This window comes from Rattus norvegicus, chromosome 20 (assembly GCF_021556685.1).
Source record: "Rattus norvegicus strain SHRSP/BbbUtx chromosome 20, alternate assembly SHRSP_T2T, whole genome shotgun sequence".
Lineage (NCBI taxonomy): Eukaryota > Metazoa > Chordata > Mammalia > Rodentia > Muridae > Rattus > Rattus norvegicus.
This window is the reverse complement of record NC_141553.1, coordinates 8,058,834-8,077,076: the sequence shown is the minus strand read 5'-3', so window position 1 is coordinate 8,077,076 and position 18,243 is coordinate 8,058,834. Positions and strand designations below refer to the sequence as shown.

At 54.2% G+C, this 18,243-nt stretch overlaps 1 protein-coding gene and 1 long non-coding RNA gene across 4 annotated transcripts in view; one reads left to right on the top strand and one right to left on the bottom strand.

Annotated features, from left to right (window-relative positions):
- Nucleotides 1-841: 841 nt before the first annotated feature.
- On the bottom strand, nt 842-8,891 carry LOC102547155 (uncharacterized). Its single transcript, XR_015645628.1, has 3 exons — nt 8,558-8,891; nt 3,008-3,569; nt 842-1,774 (listed from the first exon to the last, which is right to left on the bottom strand). It is a non-coding gene; the product is annotated as an uncharacterized LOC102547155 (long non-coding RNA).
- The window catches only part of Cpne5 (copine 5), an 82,376-nt gene continuing 71,229 nt past the window's right edge, over nt 7,097-18,243 (top strand). For 2 of the 3 annotated variants that reach the window (XM_087597403.1, XM_087597402.1), the window contains exons 1-3: nt 7,097-7,628; nt 16,946-16,986; nt 17,829-17,875. In XM_087597403.1, the coding sequence (XP_087453529.1) occupies nt 7,534-7,628; nt 16,946-16,986; nt 17,829-17,875 (183 nt within the window). In that variant the 5' untranslated portion in view covers nt 7,097-7,533. 3 annotated transcript variants of the gene reach the window in all.

Below are 18,243 nucleotides of genomic sequence, written 5' to 3'. Positions count from 1 at the left end.
AAATCTCCTGTTTTCTAAGATGCTCAGACAAGGGGAGAGGGTCTTAGCATGGAGCAGGGTGTTCAGCAAGCCCCAAAGCAAGCCAGCTTGCCGCACGAGGGAGGGAGGAGGCTGTTTTCATTTGGAATTAGGAGCTGGGGGTGTAGCTGGGTGGCAGAGTGTTTGCTGGCATGGGCTAGGCCTTAGCTTCCAGCACCAACACTATAAAGGGAGTTGGGGGCGGGGTGGGGGGTGTCGAGAAAGATGAAAACTTGGACCCAGGTCGAGGCTGGGCAAAGTCAGGCTGTGGAGTCCAGGTAAGAACCAAGCCTTCCGACCCCAGCCCCGCCCCCACCCTCATGTACACCAATCGGAAGTGAAGCACTGGTCAGATCATGGGGTCTGGGCTAATCTGGAAGAGGTGTAGTCTGATGCACATGCACGGCCTGAGAGAAAAGGCCTGGGGCATCCAAGCTAGCTCTCGAGGATCCTGTCACCAGGGGTGAGCACACGGACCTCATTGCAGGGTCAGAAATGGTACATCTGTGTGTTAATGAGGTGAAAGTTAAGGCAACCATCTAGAGGGAGCTGAGGTAAAATGGTTCATACTGAGGCAGGAAGGTAGCGGATGGGTTCGGGGCCAGCTAAGACTATGGTCAGATCAAGGTCGACGTGGGCCTAGACTGGTAATATAGCTCGGCTGGTAGAGTGCTTACTGAGTTTGATCCTCAGAACTATCTAAAACCAAGTGCTGTAATCCCAGCGCCCTAGAGGTGGAGGCAGGGGCATAGAGAATTTGAGGCCAACCTGGGCTACATGAGATTCTGTCTTCAAAAGGAACAACAACAACAAAAACCCAGACTCTAATTTGAATCTGAGTATTTATTAGCTTTTGTTGCTAATTACCATCCGCTGGCAAACGGCCCTGAAGGGATTTCTTTCCCTCCATGGGCCTCAGTTTCCAGATCCGCAGAGCCATCTTTTAAGACCTCTGCAGCACTGAGGTTTGCAACCCACACCACACCGCTACTGGATGAAGTTTGCCAGGGAGGGAAATCAAGGGAGGTGACAGGTTGTGATGTTTACGCTGGGTTGGAGTGAGACCGAAGTTGGACATTGCTCCGAGAATCAGGAAGAAGTCTGCCTGAGGCCAGGGTCTCAGTTTACAAGACCGGAGGCTTGCATCCTCCCCAGGGCTCTTAGCTCTGTGAGCATGGGAGACCTAGAACGAAGCCAGCTGCTGAAGCAGTCTCAGTCCAGGTTCCTCGCTGCCCATTCATCTGCAGCTTCCTTAGGAAGAAAACTCTTGAGCTGCCATGGCCGCCTGAGCCCTCCACCCTAGAGATGGCTGGGTGTAGGAACTGGTGCAGGAGCAGAGACTTGTTTAGTGGGACGACGGTGGCCAGGGCTGAGTGGGCGGCAGATGTGTGATTCTCGATGCTGTGTTCATGGAGGGTTCTCAGTGAATAAGATGCAGGGAGACAGCCTCTCCTTCCTTTCTGCGAGGCTCTGGCCCCAGACCCTGACGGTGTCAGCCAGATGGTTGACACACAGTTTCCTAGCTTCTTTCTTCCTGAGACACGCAGAATAAATGTTTAATGATGCGTGTGATGGGCACTCGTCAGATGGCACGGACGAGGGCTCTGGGGGGTCTTTCTGAAGGACTTGGTGCTTCCAGAGGCGAGAGCGGGCATTTCGGATGCAACAAGAGCCCTCCACGTGTGAACTGTTGGTACCTGCACTGTCCTCCAGTGCCGAATCAACTGTGAGCAAGACAGCCCTCGTCTGTGTAAAGCTTTCCCAGTGGAAAAACAGACAAAAGGAAAAGAACACAGAGATAGGCATCGGTGAGTGACAAGCTCCTGTGGTGGGGAGAGCTCTGGGGGAGGGTCTCTTTGAAGGGCTGGGGGGCATTGAAACAGACCGGGAACACTCTTCCAAGCAAGGGAAACAAAAGAGCGGATATAAAGGCCTAGTTGGTGACCTGCAGGCCCAGGAAGGCCTGTGTGGCTGGCTGTGGTCACTGGAGTGACCAAAGAGATGCAGCCAGAGAGGTTAATGGAATGTTCTAGTGTGGGATGATAACATGGGGGTGGGGGATCTTGGGCAGAGGGTGATTTGTGCTGCATGCATTAGTGTATACACACACACACACACACACACACACACACACACACACACACACACACGTGTGGACTGTAGGGCAAGAGGCCTCCATCATCTGGAGAGAGAATGAAGGGAGAAAGCCAAAAAGAAAGGCAGACCATGGGGGTTGGGGATTTAGCTCAGTGGTAGAGCGCTTGCCTAGAAAGCGCAAGGCCCTGGGTTCGGTCCTCAGCTCCGGGGGGGAAAAAAAAAAAAAGAAAAAGAAAAAGAAAAAAGAAAGGCAGGCCATGGAGGGCCAGCCAATTGGGAGCTGGTCCCAAAAGAAGGGAATCCCGAGTTACAGCAACAGTCTGAGCTTCACCCTGGGGAAGGTTGGGCATTTCTCAGGGAGCCCAACATCTTCCCGGCCCCATTGGAAATGGCTCGGCCCCACCCTATCTGAGGCAGGTCCTCACTGCTCTGGGGTGTCTAGCCTCACTGTAATGAGTAGGGTTTCTCACTGGGGAAGACTCCTATGACCTTGAACCCATCACTGGCCTCTAAGCTTTTCCGAAATCAAAGGGGTTAACCTACAGGGTCTCTGAGCCACGCTCCTTCTAGTATTTCTAATACTGGATGGAGTCAGACTCCACATCTTACCTCTTTCCTGCTGCTAGGAAGGTTTCAAGTTTCCTCCTGCCCCCCTGGCTCTCCTCCGGATGAGGCTGCCACGTAAGGGGTACAGGGTATTTACAGCACAAGTAAATGAGGGGCTCAACTGAAGCCCATGCCTTTAAGTAAGCTATGCACCCTGCCAGGTCCAAGGCTGTGTTCACCCAGCAATGTTCTCACATATAGCATGGGTACCCCCGTACCCAAGACATACACACACACACACACACACACAATGTCCCCTTGCTCACTCCGGTGCTGCAACACTCACATCAACTTTCTCCCGTTGTAACAGGGCAGATCGGAGGGCAAGCATTTACTCAAAGTGCCTCTGGAGGGGAGGGGCTGAGCAGAAGGGTGACTGCAGCTGCCTCTTCTGCAAGGAGCTTGGTCCCCGGCCCTCAGTGCTTTTCCCCTCCTTATAGATGCCGAGAGCCGCCTCTCAAAATTGCTCTGCCATCATTAACACCACGAATCAGGTCAGATGAAGGCCGTCTGCAGTCTTGGACGGTGAAGGAGAAGTGCTGACGCTGATATTCCCAACTCTTCCGGGCACGGCCCCGGGTCCGTGCTCGAGGTTCTTAATCAGAGGGGTGATGGTGCTTCTGTGGTGGGTGGGCCGGGGGTCACGGTTGCTTCCGATCTGGGTTCTAACACCCCCCCCCAGAGTCAGTCTGTAGCACGTGATGGGTCACCAGAAGGTTTGTCAGGATGTCACGGGTGGCCAGGTGACCAGAGTACACATTCTAGAGAGTGAATCCGGGGTTGGGGATTTACCTCAGTGGTAGAGCACTTGCCCAGCAAGCACAAGGCCCTGGGTTCAGTCCTCAGCTCTGAAAGAAAGAGAAAAAGAAAAAAGAAAAACAGTAGAGAACAAATTCACCCAAATGCATGGGTTTGCTTTAAAGCCGTGCTCCGGACACTCATCAGAGAGTTTTGTTCTGGGCCCGACCTGTGCCTCCCAGACCTCCATTGGTGCCTCCCTTTTGGACAAGCTGGTGGCAGCTGGAACCTGGCACTGTGTCTTCTCACCCACCTCCTGGCCTCATCTTCTACCCCCACCAACCTTTAGGCTTCACTCCAGACACACGTTCTAGATCTGTGGCTGCCAGGCACAGCCCCGGCCTATGTTCTACAGTTGTCCCAGAAGAACGCAACTCAACGGGCTGGAGGGATAGCTCAGTGGTTAGAGCACTGACTGCCCTTCCTGAGGTCCTGAGTTCAATTCCCAGCAACCACATGGTGGCTCACAACCATCTGTAATGGGATCTGATGCCCTCTTCTGGTGAATGCAGCTCAGCTTCCCTGATGGGGTGAAAGTTAAGCCCAGTACACCTGCTGGAGTCTGTGTCTCAGCCTGAGACCTTCTCCCACTCTGGGACACTCTGACCCTGTGTGTCAGGCTAGCAGTGTCAGAAGGTGAGTCCTTCTGGAGCATATAGCTGTCAGCCATGTTAGCCATGGAGCTGAAAGCTGGTGGAAGCCCTGTTTGGGCAGAAAGAGTGAGAAGAGTCCTGGGACCCAGTCCTTGTGCGGGATCAGTGGCCCTTCCAGTCACCCTGCTTTCCCTGATCTCTCAGACGCTCTGTCCAGTCTGTCTCAGAGCTGACTCTAGCACCCATGCAAGGCCTCACTCTCAGTGTGACCACTCAGTCACCTCCCCTCCTGGTTCCCATTCTTCCCCCTTGTCCCCTGATCCCTCTGCTCTCTAGGCCTCAGTGCTGGCTCGTTCTACATGTCCTGAAGCCCAACTAGCTTTTTTTAGATTTATTTATTTTATATAAGTATACTGTATAGCTGTCTTCAGACACACCAGAGGAGGGCATCGGAGCCCATGACAGATGGTTGTGAGCCACCACGTGGTTGCTGGGATTTGAACTCAGGACCTCTGGGAGAGCAGTCAGCGCTCTTAACCACTGAGCCATCTCTCCAGCCCCTATCCTGGGGCTTTTAGGAACAGATTCTTTTTGCCCTTTGTCGTGGTTACCTTTGAGACATGGTCTCTCTACATAGCCCTGCCTGTCTTGGAACTTCCCTTGTAGACCAGGCTGGCCTGGAACTCACAGAGATCCTCCTGCCTCTGCTTCCCGAGTGCTGGGATTAAAAGTGTGCATCACTGTCACCTGCCTTTTCTTCTTCTTCTTCTTCTTCTTCTTCTTCTTCTTCTTCTTCTTCTTCTTCTTCTTCTTCTTCTTCTTCTTCCTCCTCCTCCTCCTCTTCCTCCTCCTCCTCCTCTTCCTCCTCCTCTTCCTCCTCCTCTTCCTCCTCCTCCTCCTCCTCCTCCTCCTTTTTATTCAAGCCTAGGACTTGACAAAGAAATGACCAGATACGGTTTGTTCTTGCCAAAGAGAGCCAGCCGGCAGAGCTTTACAACCAGTTGGGGAGGGAGGAGCCAATACAGGCTGCGTTCTTCTGCAAGGAGACCCAGAGTCACCCCTCCAAATGCTGTCATTTTTCAAGGTCATCAGCACAACAGTCTCAGTGGAACAGCCTCTCTGCCTCTCTATAGCTGCCACCCCAAAGAGGACATCAGAGACAGAGGGGTGTGGTGACTGGTGAGCGGCACTGCCCTTGCTACCCCATGCCCACAGCATGCCCGGGGTAAAGGGGTAACCTAGTCTCTGCCTGATCATTAGAATTGTATTTTAAAACACCTCCCTGCCAGGCAGCGGTGGTGCAGACCTTTGATCCCGGCATGGAGGCAGAGACAGGCAGATCTCTGTGAGTTCGAGGCCAGCCTGGTCTACAGAGCAAGTTCCAGAGCAGCCAGGACTACATAGGGAAACCCTGTCTTGAAAAACAAAACAAACCAATAATAATAAAATAAAAGCACATTCCTAATCACAAATGTCACCAGGTCACTTCAAATCTTTATGCTTCCAGACCATTCCTCTGTATAGTGTATATGGTGTTAGAAATTGTACTCATCCTAAGAACACATACAGAGGACCGGACTGGGTGGAAACGTCTCCTTGCTGCTCATTCCGTCTCATTACCATATTGAACGATACTTTTAGACATATTGACTACAGCTCACTTGGGGTTCAGGCTGGATTTTGTTCTAAATTTGAGATCAATTGAAAATTGGAAAACAATAAAAACCAAACAAACAAAAACCCACAAAGAAATAAGGGGAGACTGTGCAGGGAGAGCCCCAGGCCCAACCCAAAAGTGAGTCATCCCTTCTCTTGCTCCCACCAACCTCCGCCCCCCCTGCCCCCCCCCAATCCAGTGCTCCTCCTGGCTGTCTGCCCAGGTGACAGAACTGAGTCCAGCTGATGTGGAGACCGTAGGTAAACAGAAATCACTTGTGCAAGTCCAAGGAAGGTGTTCTGTTTGTCTTCGACTCTGGCTCTGACTGATGTATTGAAAATTGATTTCAAACAGCATTTGCGTGCACCTGCTCGGAATGCCCTGTTGCCAGAAGGCCACCACTGATAGCGACCAGCATCCACGATGTGTAAGGAGGTGGTGGTGGCTGAGGAAGTTGCAGCTCAGCTCTGTTTTGTCTTAGCAAAGCTTACACTGAAGCTGAGGAGGGGCCGCGGGTGGATTTGCTGGAGAGGAAACTACGTGTACAGCCTCCAGGAGCTAGCTTGGAGCTGCAACCCCAGGCCCAGAGGGCAGGCTGAGCCCCGCAGGGACCTCAGGCTTGGCTGGGAAAAGACTGCCTGAGAGATGTTTTGACCCTCCCCTCGCTTCCCAGTGCAGGGCTCTGAGCCAGGTATACTGGGGTACTGGTTGCAAAGCCCAGGGAGCTGAGGCCAACCACTCAGTCTAGTGGAGGAAGCTTCCAGACAGACCCGGGGGTTGGCTCGGCCCCTATGGTCACGACGAGAGGAGGAGGAAGACGACGGAGCTGGGTAAAGGTTGGGCGACTAGCCAAGACTAGGGTTGGCGGACACCAGAGGCGGATGGGCAAGCGCCCACTGACCTACCCTACGTCGGAAACTAGACCAACCTTCCTGGCACCAGGCTGGTCGCCGCCTCCCCAAAAGGGAGATGGAGAGCTCGCTCTGGGCTTAGACCCTCCGGTGGCGGTGTGCACACTCAGCAGAGCCCACTTCCCCGAACCCCGCCTAGATGCTGCCCAAACAGGTGCCCCTTGGACTGTCGCCCTCCCCCAACACACAGACCATGACTGAACAAGTGGGGTGGGGGACTTGCGCAAAGGGCGGTGTGCGCCCTGGGACCTTCTCTGGCTGTCGCTAGCCCTGTCCCCGTCATCCGGAGCCGCGTCCCCACGCCCGCCACGCGCGTGCACACACACATACACGCGCGCACACTCACACACTCACACATCGCTCCTACACTCGCCCCGCGCAGACCCCGCCCCGGCCCCGCCCCGGCCCCTGCGGGCGGCCCCTCCGGCGCCCGCGGACCCCGCACGCAGCGCGCGCCTGGCGGGAGGCGGCGGGGACTCCGGGCACATTTGATTTTCCCGCAGTCCAGGCACCCCGGAGCCGGAGCCCTAGCAGAAGACGTGGCGCTGCGCCCCAAGCCCCAGGCGGCGCAGTCCTCGTCCCCCTCCCCGAGACCCCACGCCCCTTCTGGGACCCCTCCCAGCTGCGCCCCGGTTCCCTCGCCGCGGCCCCCACCTCCCCGCAGCAGCTCCCGCGCCCCGTTTCTCCGCGGCCCCCGCTCTCCGCCCCCTTCCCGCTCGCACTTCCCACGCCCCCTCTTCGCGCTCCTCTCCTCCCCTGGCCGCCCAGCCCAGGGCTGCAGCCGCTTCGGAGGAGGCGTGAATCGCGCAGGAATATTGACTAATTTGGGGTGGGGTGGGGGGAACGGTGGGCGATGGATCAGCCCGAGGACATGGCGTCGCTCAGCGAGTTCGACTCCTTGGCGGGCAGCATCCCGGCTACCAAGGTGGAGATCACCGTGTCCTGCAGGTGAGCCGCCCGCGGTTCGGGTCCCCCTGCCCCGCCCCTGGACCAGAGTCCCTCTTTCTCTATAGCTTCCAGCTTTTGCTTAGCGACCCTGCTTTTCAGGGTTCTCATCTCCCGGGCGCCCCGCTGCCTGTCTTCGGAGACCCCCTGCCCAGCGGCGGTTGGCGACAGCTGAATGGGCAGCCAGGCAGGGGGTCAGATTCCCAGAAAGTTTGGTTTGGAGCTGTTGCTTCCAGAGCAGGAGGAGGACACAGAAACAGGGGTCCCAGCACCAGAGTGGGAAGGGGAGGAGCTGCTCCAGGGTCTCCACTCAGGCTCGCTCTCTCTCTGATTTATCCTTTTCCAAAAGGAGAAGCGAGAGAGACTGGCGCCATTGCTCTCAGGCATGACCCTCTATGCCTACTGTGACCTCCCTTCTCCCCCTTCTCTGGCCTTTGCCCTAGCCTCCTCCCCCTTCCTCCACTGTCTTAGAACCCAGGATTTTAAAGCCTCTTGCTTTAGCCTCCAGCAAGAAGGATCAACCGGGACAGTAGTCTCAGAGAGCAGGAAGCCCTGCCGAACTTAGAGTGGCGTGGCGCCATTAAAAACCAGTAACTCCGATGGAAAAATCTTAAGCCCAAAGAGGGAAAGGCTGGTGATGCGGTGTCCAGAATCCCCAGGCAAGAGGAGGAGGAAGGAGTTTGCTTTGTAGACTGCCACCCCCAAGTCCCCAGTAATGCCATACAGATTGGGCTTCTCTGAGAGGCTGGGCCTCCCAGGTTCTCTGAATAGGCTGCCCCGAGGCTGGACAGACATGTGGCTGACCCTAGGCACACTGCTTTGATAGTTCTGTGAGGGACATTGTGGTGCCTATATAACTCACCCTGAGGTCCTGGCAATGGCCCATAGAGTATTTCTGGAGCCCCATCGTACCCTTTTTCCGAATCACTCACCTCTAATCTATGCAGGTCACCGTTGGGTCAGACTTTGTCTGCCTCAGGTCCCCTCAGCTCTGAGTTACTGAGTTTGAGACATTGGGGAAGTGTCCATATGGCCTGAGATGCTGGCCTAGGGTGTGAAAGAGGATGGATTCTGGGGGAACTTCCTCTTGAGGACTTGAGGTGAGGGCTGCTGAGGTGGTGTCCCCAGCCAGGCTCTCCCGGGGAGACTGCCGTGGTGACTCCCAGATGCGTGTCCATCCCCCACCCCTCAGTCCCACACAGAGACAATTTGAACTTGCCTTCACTCTGCTGGGAGCTTCCTGATGGCCCATTAGCTCCCCGTCTCACCTCCTCAGCTGTCAGCAGCTGCTAGCTTGCCCTCCTTCTGCACCACAGCCCTGCCTCCCGCCTTCAATCACGCCTGTCACCTTCAGTCTCTTCAGTTGTCTCCTGGAGCCTTCCCACCTCTGAGCTTCTGAACAGCCTGTTCCCTACCGGGAAGGGCTTTGTGCTTATCTCTTTCAGGGACATCCTTTTGTCCCAAAAGACATCAGCTTCTACATCCCCAGGACCCTGAGTGTAGAGCTTCGGAGTGAACATGGAAGGCAGGAAAATTCCCGAGCGAGACAGGCCCCGTGGAGCCTTCCGCCCCGTATAAAGGCGTCATAGCCGTGAGACCCGGAGTCAGGCACCTTGCGAGGGATCTCTGACTTGCCACTTGAGACAAACTTTAGGCCCCAGTTTCCCAACTGGGAAGTCCGTCTCCCCCCAGGAAAGCCTCCCTCGCAGAGGTAGCTCATGTACTTGGCACAGGGTGGGCACAAACACTACAGGGGGATAGAGGGGTGGGAACATTGAGCAGCAGGTGGCCACGGTGACGGACAGAAACCCTTGTATCCTCTCTCTGTTTTCTGGAGGCATCCAAAGGATGAAGATGTCCTCTGTGAGAGGTACCTGGTGCAGGAGAGTTCCTAGGTTAGGCTCTGGGTTGACCCTGCTGAAGGGTCTCTCTGAAGGGACATGATCCACATCTTTCGGAAGGCCTGAACAACCTCTCTGTCTCTCCTGAAGTGAAAATGAGGGAGATGTGGTTTTGGTGAGGAGAGACCAGGACAGAATGGTCTCTTGGAACAGAGGGGAGGTGACAGGACAGTCCGGGTGGCCTTGGCTCTATAAATCATCTCTTCTTTACCTGGGGCCAGTTTTCCAGCTTTGGGGGAGGGTGGAGACCTGAGGAGCCCACACTGCCCTCATACACTTTATTCCAAGCTTACCAGTTACAGAGTCCCCTCTCCTGCCTCCTGGTCAGCACTGACTGGACCCCCTAGAGTAGAAACTTTGGGGTGCCCTACTATGAGCATCTCAGTAACCCCTGTTGACAACTTCCTCCAGATGGACAGTTGGGGGGCAATGCTTCAGGGTGGCTAATGGGTTCTCTGGCTCCCTTGATCCAGCCCCAGGGCCTCTGCTGTGTCCTAGGGGCTGATCTAGACACGTGCTGTGCGTGACCCAAGCACTTCAGCAGAACACAGAGCATCCAGGGCAGGGTCCTATATTGTCCAGAGTCTCTCTGGTGCCTAGTGTGTGTTCAGAAGGCAGAGAATACCAAGGAACAGGCACATTAGGGCCTCTGCCTCTGGAGAGAACATCTTGGGTCAGTCTGTGGTTCACTCCGAAATAATTACTGTCACTGAGTCTGGTAGACCCAAGCCTGAGGGTGTAACCAGCCTTGTGCTACTGGATACATGGGTTAAGATTGTGAGCTTGGCCAGGCATGGAGGAGAAGAAGGAGGAGGAGGAACAGGAAGAGGAAGAAGAGGAGGAAGAAGAGAAGAAGGAGAAGGAGGAAGAGGAGAAGGAGAAGAAGGAGAAGGAGGAGAAGGAGGAGAAGGAGAAGAAGGAAGAAGGAAAAGAAGAAGGGGAAGAAGGAAAAAGGAGGAGGAGAAGAAGTTTGGCTTTATATCTTCCTGGGTTCAAATCCCAGTTTTCTTTTCTTTTTTTTTTTAAAGATTTGTTTATTTATTTATTTAATGTATGATACACTGTAGCTGTCTTCAGACACACCAGACCTCATTACAGATGGTTGTGAGCCACCATGTGGTTGCTGGGAATTGAACTCAGGACCTCTGGAAGAGCAGTCGGTGCTCTTAACCGCTGAGCCATCTCTCCAGCCCCCAAATGCCAGTTTCCTTATAATCTCCCCCTACCTGTCTGTGTGTGTGTGCACGCACACTCAAATGAACAGTCACTTGAGGCCACTGGAGATCAGACACATATTACTCAAGCACACTGCCGCCGAGGCACACTCCGGCTCTGTTCCTGGGACTCCTGCTGAGCTGCTTCTCCAGTCTGGCTTCAGTTTCCCCCTCTGTCAAAGAGCACAGTGATCCCTGTCAATCAGAGCGACTCGATGGACTAATCCGAGAACAGTGGCAGGCATCGCCCCTCAGCGGACATCACGCAGTAACAAAGTCTGTGTCTACGGTTCGATGGGGAGAGCCCTGGAGATGGTTTGATGTGATTCCCGGAGGAAAGATGGTTCATGGCGACGGATTCCAGCAGACGTGCTAGAAAATGTGACTTTAAACACCCTCGAGCCTCGAGGACTTTCCCCCTGACAGTCAGTCCCAGACCTTCTACTAGGAGTGTTAACCATTCTGCAAAGCCATTCCAAGCTCACCTGGCCCCTGCCCTCTTCTTCCTCCAGAGGCCCTGACAGGCCAGCATCTGTCTTAGCTGTGGTCGAAATAGCTTGAGTTCTTCATATTACAGGAAGCCTTTGCGCTTGGTCCGGGAGGGTCATATTAGACAGGCATACAAGGGCAGGTTAGACGGCCCCTCAGGAGCTAGTGGGTTACTGGGCTTCTGCCCCAGAGGTTGGTTACTGCCATCTGTTTAAGCCAATGTGCAGCACCCTGTGGAGAGAGACAGCCCAGCTCTGGAGCTGTGTCCTGGCCTTGGAGACACATGTGAGTTCACTCTCCTGCTCCTGAGAGGAAGGGGAGACTGCCGTGGGGAGGGGGAGAGCCTGGTGGCCGCTGTAAGTCAGCATTAGGAGAGCCATTTAACCATTGACCACACCCAGATCGTCAACAAAGCCAGGGAAGGTCACCATGGTACAGGTTGGACATTTCGACTGAGCAGTTGCCAACCTTGTTAGGCAAACGTGTTCCGTCTATACTAGTGGTTGCCGTCTAAGCCAGCACCTCAGATAGCACCATCTTAGAAGATTGGGAGCGTTTGTTTTTCAGCTGCCTGGGAAACCAATGGTCAGTTTCCTGAATGTCTGACTTTGTCCTCTCCCAACTCTGTGTCTTGGGGTTAGGACTTCACCTGAGGAGTGGGCCCTGACCACCTGACCAGGCTTCCTAAGTGGAGGCAGCTGCAGGCTGGTGAGGACTAGAGTGACCGCCCCTCAGTGGGCTCCTTGGCACTGCTGCTCCCAGCAAGCTTCCTTCCACAGGAAGGCGACTGACCTCCTCAAGTCTAGGGGAAGTCTGGCTTCTCCAAGGGTTGTGACCGGCAGAGAGATCTCTCTAGCCAGATTGCACGGGTTGGTGTGTGTGTGTGTGTGTGTGTGTGTGTGTGTGTGTGTGAGCGTGCACGCACGCACTCTGTTTCTGCCTTCTGGGGATGGAATTGCAGGCAGGCTGTCATTCCCACTCACTATTTCTATGGATTTCTGGGGACCCTGGCCCCCATCTTTATGCTAAGCTATCTCTCCTGCCCCCACCGACCCCCCACTGTGACTTTTTAGCTCCCCACAGTCCTCTGCAGTAAATTGCAGCTTTTCTTTTTTTGTCTGCCTAGGAAATCAAGCCCCAGAGAGGTGAAGGCCCATGCCTGCGGTTAGTGTCAGCAGGTTTTAGAGGTGTGGATCCATAGATGGCCCATGTCCTCAGTGGTTAAGGCCTTCAGAGCTTCTCGAGGATGAGGGGTCGGGCTCTTTGAGATCCTGGAGGGACCCGGAGGCAGGCGGTGCTCCCTCAGGAAAAGGGAAAGGAAAGCAGGCCTCTTGCTTGCCTAAGAGGCAAAGCACAGAGACTTCTATAATGAAGCCAGCCTTCCGGTAGCTTCCTTCCCTGGTCTCCCAGCTCACACTCCGGCAGTGCGTAAGTAATAGGGAAGCCTACCCAATGCCCAGGATGGAACTAGGGCCTGGCCATTTCCCTAGCAAGTGTTCTGACGTTGAGCATCAGGCCCTTTTGGTCTGTGAGACGGTATCGGTGTGTACCTCAGCTGGCCTTGTGAATTCAAGCCCATCCCCCCCTTCTCTCAGCTTCCACGATGGTGGGCTTACATGGGCGCAGCACTATACAAGCTATGCCCTGTTCTGTTCTTCGAGAGTTGAAGGTCTTACTACGTAGCCTTGGCTGTCCTGGGGCTCACTGCACGTAGACTAGACTGGCCTCGAACTCACGGAGATCTGATTGCCTCTGCCTCCCGAGTGCTGGGATCAGAGGGATGAGCTACCGGTTCTATCCTACGTGAATTTTTTTTTTTTTTCGGAGCTGGGGACCGAACCCAGGGCCTTGTGCTTGCTAGGCTCTACTGCTGAGCTAAATCCCCAACCCCTACGTGAATTTTTTAATAGGCAGATTAAATCTGTGGACGTATCAGCAAACGAGTTCATGCAATTCAGACAGCGAGGCATGTGACGCCCGTGAAGACGCTGAGAAGAGCAGAGGGGTTTGCAGAGCAGAAAGGAGGGAAGTGCAAAGGCCCGGGGGCAGAAAAAGCCTTGTTCTGCTTGTAGAAGTGCAGGGGGTTCAGTGTGGCAGGAATAGGATGAGTGGTTGGGGGAACCCAGCTGAGATCAGAGAGGGAGGGAAGCTATAAGCCACACACAGCCTTGGAGGAGACAGGCAGGAGTTTTGGAGACTTCTCACACCATGGGGAACGGATGCTGTTAAGCGGGAGTTAACCTCACAGACAAGCCTCTGGTTGCTGGGATGCTAGGCTGGCAGGGTGTGGGGTGCATCAGGAAGTCGGATATGATGCCAGGCAGGCCGAGTGGAGGGCCGTGACAGTAACATAGGGAGAGTGGATTGGCTGGGGAGTGGCTTGGAGAGTCTATAGAGCTCACCGAGTAGAGCTGGCACGGTGCCAGGGGACAGAGCAACGAAGCCGCTTCCCGTCTCCGGTTTAAGCTGGTGGCTTATACCTGCTCTGAGAAGCAAGTGACCCCCACGTACCTACAAGAAACTGAGGCGTGGGGAGGCCCTCCAGAGAGACAGATTGCAGCGTGGCCACGTAGGATCCCCACCCAGCTGTTTCTGAGGCCACAGCTCTCTCCCCTGACCCTGTGACCTGGCAGGGACAATTAGGGTAATATCTCGCAACGATAAAAAACGCCGCCAGCCCCAGAAGGCTTGCTGGATGCCCTGTGAGAAGTGCTCATTAGGCCTAGCAAGGTTGCTTGGCAGGGAGATGGCAAGGAGGTGGTGGTGGGTACACATGCCCTGGTCTTTCCTCCTGGCCTGTCTTCTTTGATGACTTCTTCTTGTGAGGCGTGCGGGAGATGGGTGTCTTTCCATTCCTCTCTGATGGGCCACTGTGGTGGAAGGGGCATAGGTGGCCCACATGGGCGTGGGAGATCCCAGGTTTTGCGCTCCTGGGCACCTCCGTGACTGGGACTTGAGAGGTCGGATCATTCCCTTTCGGAATGTGAACCAGCGTCTGCTGGTATTGAGATTAGGGTCTGTTGAACGTCCCAGGTTAGGTACCTGACAAAGGACCTGGCCAGTTGTGTGAGGGAGCGGTCACCCCTCATCTACTCCATTGACCAGATGTTTGGCATGAAGTTGATTTTGAAAAACAAAGCGATATCTGTGTTCTCTCAGGACTTGCGGCTCAGTTCATCTGAGCCTACCACCAGCTAGTCTCATACTAATTACCTTGTCTGGTGTATACCACTGTTCCCAGTTCAAAGAAACCAATTTGCCTGCCTCTTTCCCTCCCTCCCTTCCTCCTTCCTTTTCCTGTGCTGGGATTGAACCTGCGGCCTTGTGCGTGCTAAGTGAGTTCCCTATCACCCTCCCTTTCTTTTATTTTTGTTTTCAAAGATTTATTGATTTATTTTATGTATATGAGTACACTGTAGCTGTCTTCAGACACACCAGAAGAGGGCATCAGATCTCATTACAGATGGTCGTGAGCCACCCTGTGGTTGCTGGGATTTGAACTCAGAACCTCTGGAAGAGCAGTCAGTGCTCTTAACCACTGAGCCACCTCTCCGGCCCCTGAGCTTTAACCATTTTGACTTGTGTTCTTCTGAGACAACTAAGTTGCCAGAATTCCACTGAGCTCACTATGTAGCCCAAGCAGGCCTTGAACTTGTGATTTTCCTGCCTCAGAATCACGGGTAGCAGACCTGGGGAGCCAGGCTTAGCCTTTGCCTAATGTTTGCAGCCTCTTGGTTTTCTTTGAGAATTGAACAAGACAAACCCGTATCCTTGGGGCTGGGGATTTAGCTCAGTGGTAGAGCGCTTACCTAGGAAGCGCAAGGCCCTGGGTTCGGTCCCCAGCTCCGAAAAAAAGAACCAAAAAAAAAAAAAAAAAAAAAAAACAACAAAAAAACCCGTATCCAGCACACAAGTACCACCCCCCCCCATCTGCTTGTCTCCAGGGTCCGCGATCCCTGCTGAGGGTCCCCAGCCTGCGATGGCTGATGTACAGGGTCTTAATGTACTTTCTCATTACAGCTATGTGCAAAGCTTGGCACCTCCGAGAGAGAAAACCAGGGGGTGTAGTTACCTCAGGCAGGGAGAGGCATATCCTCTCAGACAGAGCCTCTGTCCCAGCCCCTCACCAGCCCCTCTCTCTGGTCTCTCTGCTGGGAAATCCCCCATCACCTTCCACTGGGACCTCAGCAGCTCCTGGCCCCACAGCCTGGTAATGTTTCTCCCAGCCTCCCTGGGAGCTGGGGAGTTGGAAATGAGTCCTTGGGGGCGGCAGGAAGCAAAGAGCCTTGGCTCTGCCTTCCCAGCCTCGGTTTAAGGCACAAAAGAAGCCAAGCTCTAGGCAGCTGAGCAGACAGCCGAAGGGTTTTATGCTCTTTTGGGGGAAAAAATACATTTTGACTTTTCTCCCAAAGGAGAAAGCAGAGGAAAAACACCTAAGGTCTGGTTTAGTCTGGTCTGGTCAGTGCCCTGGTGACTGGGGCCCTGCTTGAAGCTGAAGGCCTGGTCTCACAGGCTGTGTTTCTCTGAGCCAATGGGGGCCTGAACAACTGTAGGGGTTCTTGGGGGCTGAACAGACGTGTCTTGGGGTCTTTGGGGTCATTTACTGACCTGTAAATGCCAGGCAATGCACATTTATTGATCTAAGCAGCCCTGGGCTGTCCTGAGCCCCATTTTATGAGTGGGGACATTGAGGCACGAGGTAGTCGGGTCACCCATGCAGAGCCGGGATGTGATGCAGTTTGCCTGTCTGTAGCTAACAGGGTGTATGAAGGCTCTGAGTGTCGCCCTGACCAGCCCTTGCTGTCCTTCCTGTTCTGGTTTGCTGGGTCCTCGGTGAGGAGTCATTCATTAATTCTCCTGTATGCACTGGACGAGGGAATCAGTGGACTGTGATATGTATTCTGGGAGACCAGAAGTTAAATAGACACTTTCTCATGGGTTATAGTTATCATTCATTCATTTCTTATTTTTAAGTGATAGAGGCAGGAAAGGCTGATATCTGAAGCTGACTAAGGTTTGGTTAATGAGAATCTCCAAGGTGCAGTGCACCATGGTGCTAATCTGGAGAAGCTGTGGTTGTGGTTTGGGTTGGGGAGCACTTCAGATCTTAGTATACTGGGGGGCGGGAGTGGCTTCAGAGACTCCCAGCTCATTCATTCATTCATTCTTCATTCATTCGTTCATTCATTTATTGTATGTAAGAACACTGTCCCTTTCTTCATTCATTCATTCATTGTGAGCACACTGTTGCTGTCTTCAGATACACCTGAAGAGGGCATCAGATCCCATTACAGATGGTTGTGAGCCACCATGGGGTTGCTGGGATTTGAACTCAGGACCTCTGGGAGAGCGGTCAGTGCTCCAACCACTGAGCCATCTCTCCAGCCCCTGCCCCCTTAAAGACAGGGTTGCATGTAACCCAGGCTGTTCTAATCCACAGTATAGTCCCCAGGATGGCCTTGAACTCCTGCCTCACTTGGTCTCCAGTCTCCCTCTGCTTGACCTGAGTGCCAGCGTGTCAAACATGTGGAATCCTCATGGCCCCGGGGCATTTAATGAAGTTGATCAACTGTGCTAAGGAATGTCTTTCCTTTCTATTCTGTCTGAGGCCAGACCAGAGGCCATCTCCAGGCTCAGCACCAACTTTAGGTCCAGACACCCAGTTCCCTCTATCTCTGCTAATTCTCTCTCTCTCTCTCTCTCTCTCTTCTTTCAGGAACCTCTTGGACAAAGACATGTTTTCCAAGTCTGATCCACGTAAGTCCTTCTCTGATGGCAACAGCCACCCCACTGACACAGCAGCCTGGCGACTAGAGACAGGGGCCAGCAGCCGCTCTGGCTAAGTATTGGAGCTGTGCAGGTGTGGGCTAGTTAGTCAAAGCTGGCAACCGCTGAGGGTGTCCAGAGAACTGGGGAGTTGGCCCCTACTCTGCCATCATCCTTGGACTTAGCACCTCAGAGCAGCTTGGGAGGTGTTGGGGCGTCTGACACAAGAAGGCTTCTATCTATGAGCCCCAGTTGGCTCTGCTCTGGGGGGGAATGAGCATGGGTTTGGGAGAGCAGTCCTGGCCATGAGCATGACCTTGTGTGGGTAGGTCTTTGGCCTTCACAGAGCCTCAGTTTCCCCATCAGTTGAGAGGATCTGGTGACAGTAACAGGTCTCATGGAACCCTTCCGACTCTGGAAGGACAGTGTTTCCGACACCAACCTCACCATACCCGCCACTCAGTCCTCTGTCACACCCACGTACCCACCCGCCTCACACCCCGGGCCCTTTCTATGGTGTAGCAATTGACAGCCCTTGAGTTCCCTCCCGAAAGAGGTGCCAAGGTGTTGTCATGGAGAGCGAGACCCACTGGGGACCTGGAGATAAAACTCGCTGGCCGGATGCTTGTGCAAGATGTGGGGCCGATCTGCGTAGCAAACCAACTGTGGTCTAGGTTTAGAGGCCAGGCTCTTCTGGCCTTCATTCACTGAAGCCCCAGCTACTTCAGCAGATGCCCGCCCTTTCTCCGAACCCAGACGAGCAAATCCAGGCTGAGGCCCTCCCTTCCTCTCGGTCTGAGGTATTAACCCGTGTTTTCTCTTCTCCTCCCCAGTGTGTGTTATGTACACTCAAGGGATGGAGAACAAGCAATGGCGAGAGGTAAGTCCCGCCCCTTTCCTACCCAGGACGCACCAGCGTGTTGTGTTGTTCATCCCTCTGTAGTACCTAAGGCTGGCGGGGCGAGCAGAGGGTATGGAGCCTGAAGCCAGAGTGGGCTGTGCCTGTCCTCAAGAAGCTCTGGGAAGAGGGGAGACTCGACTGTTAGTTGCTTTCTGAAACTGAGAGGAGCTTAAAGGAAGGGAGATTGATTTTGGCTCAGATAATGGGGGTGGGTCTAGCAATGGTTGCTTGGCCCTGAGCACTTGGTTGGGGAAGCACATGGAAAGGGGGAGCTGCTCACCCTGTGGAGGACAGGAAACAGAGGATAAAGGAAATGCGGGAGAAGGAGTAGTAAATACCCAGGGGCA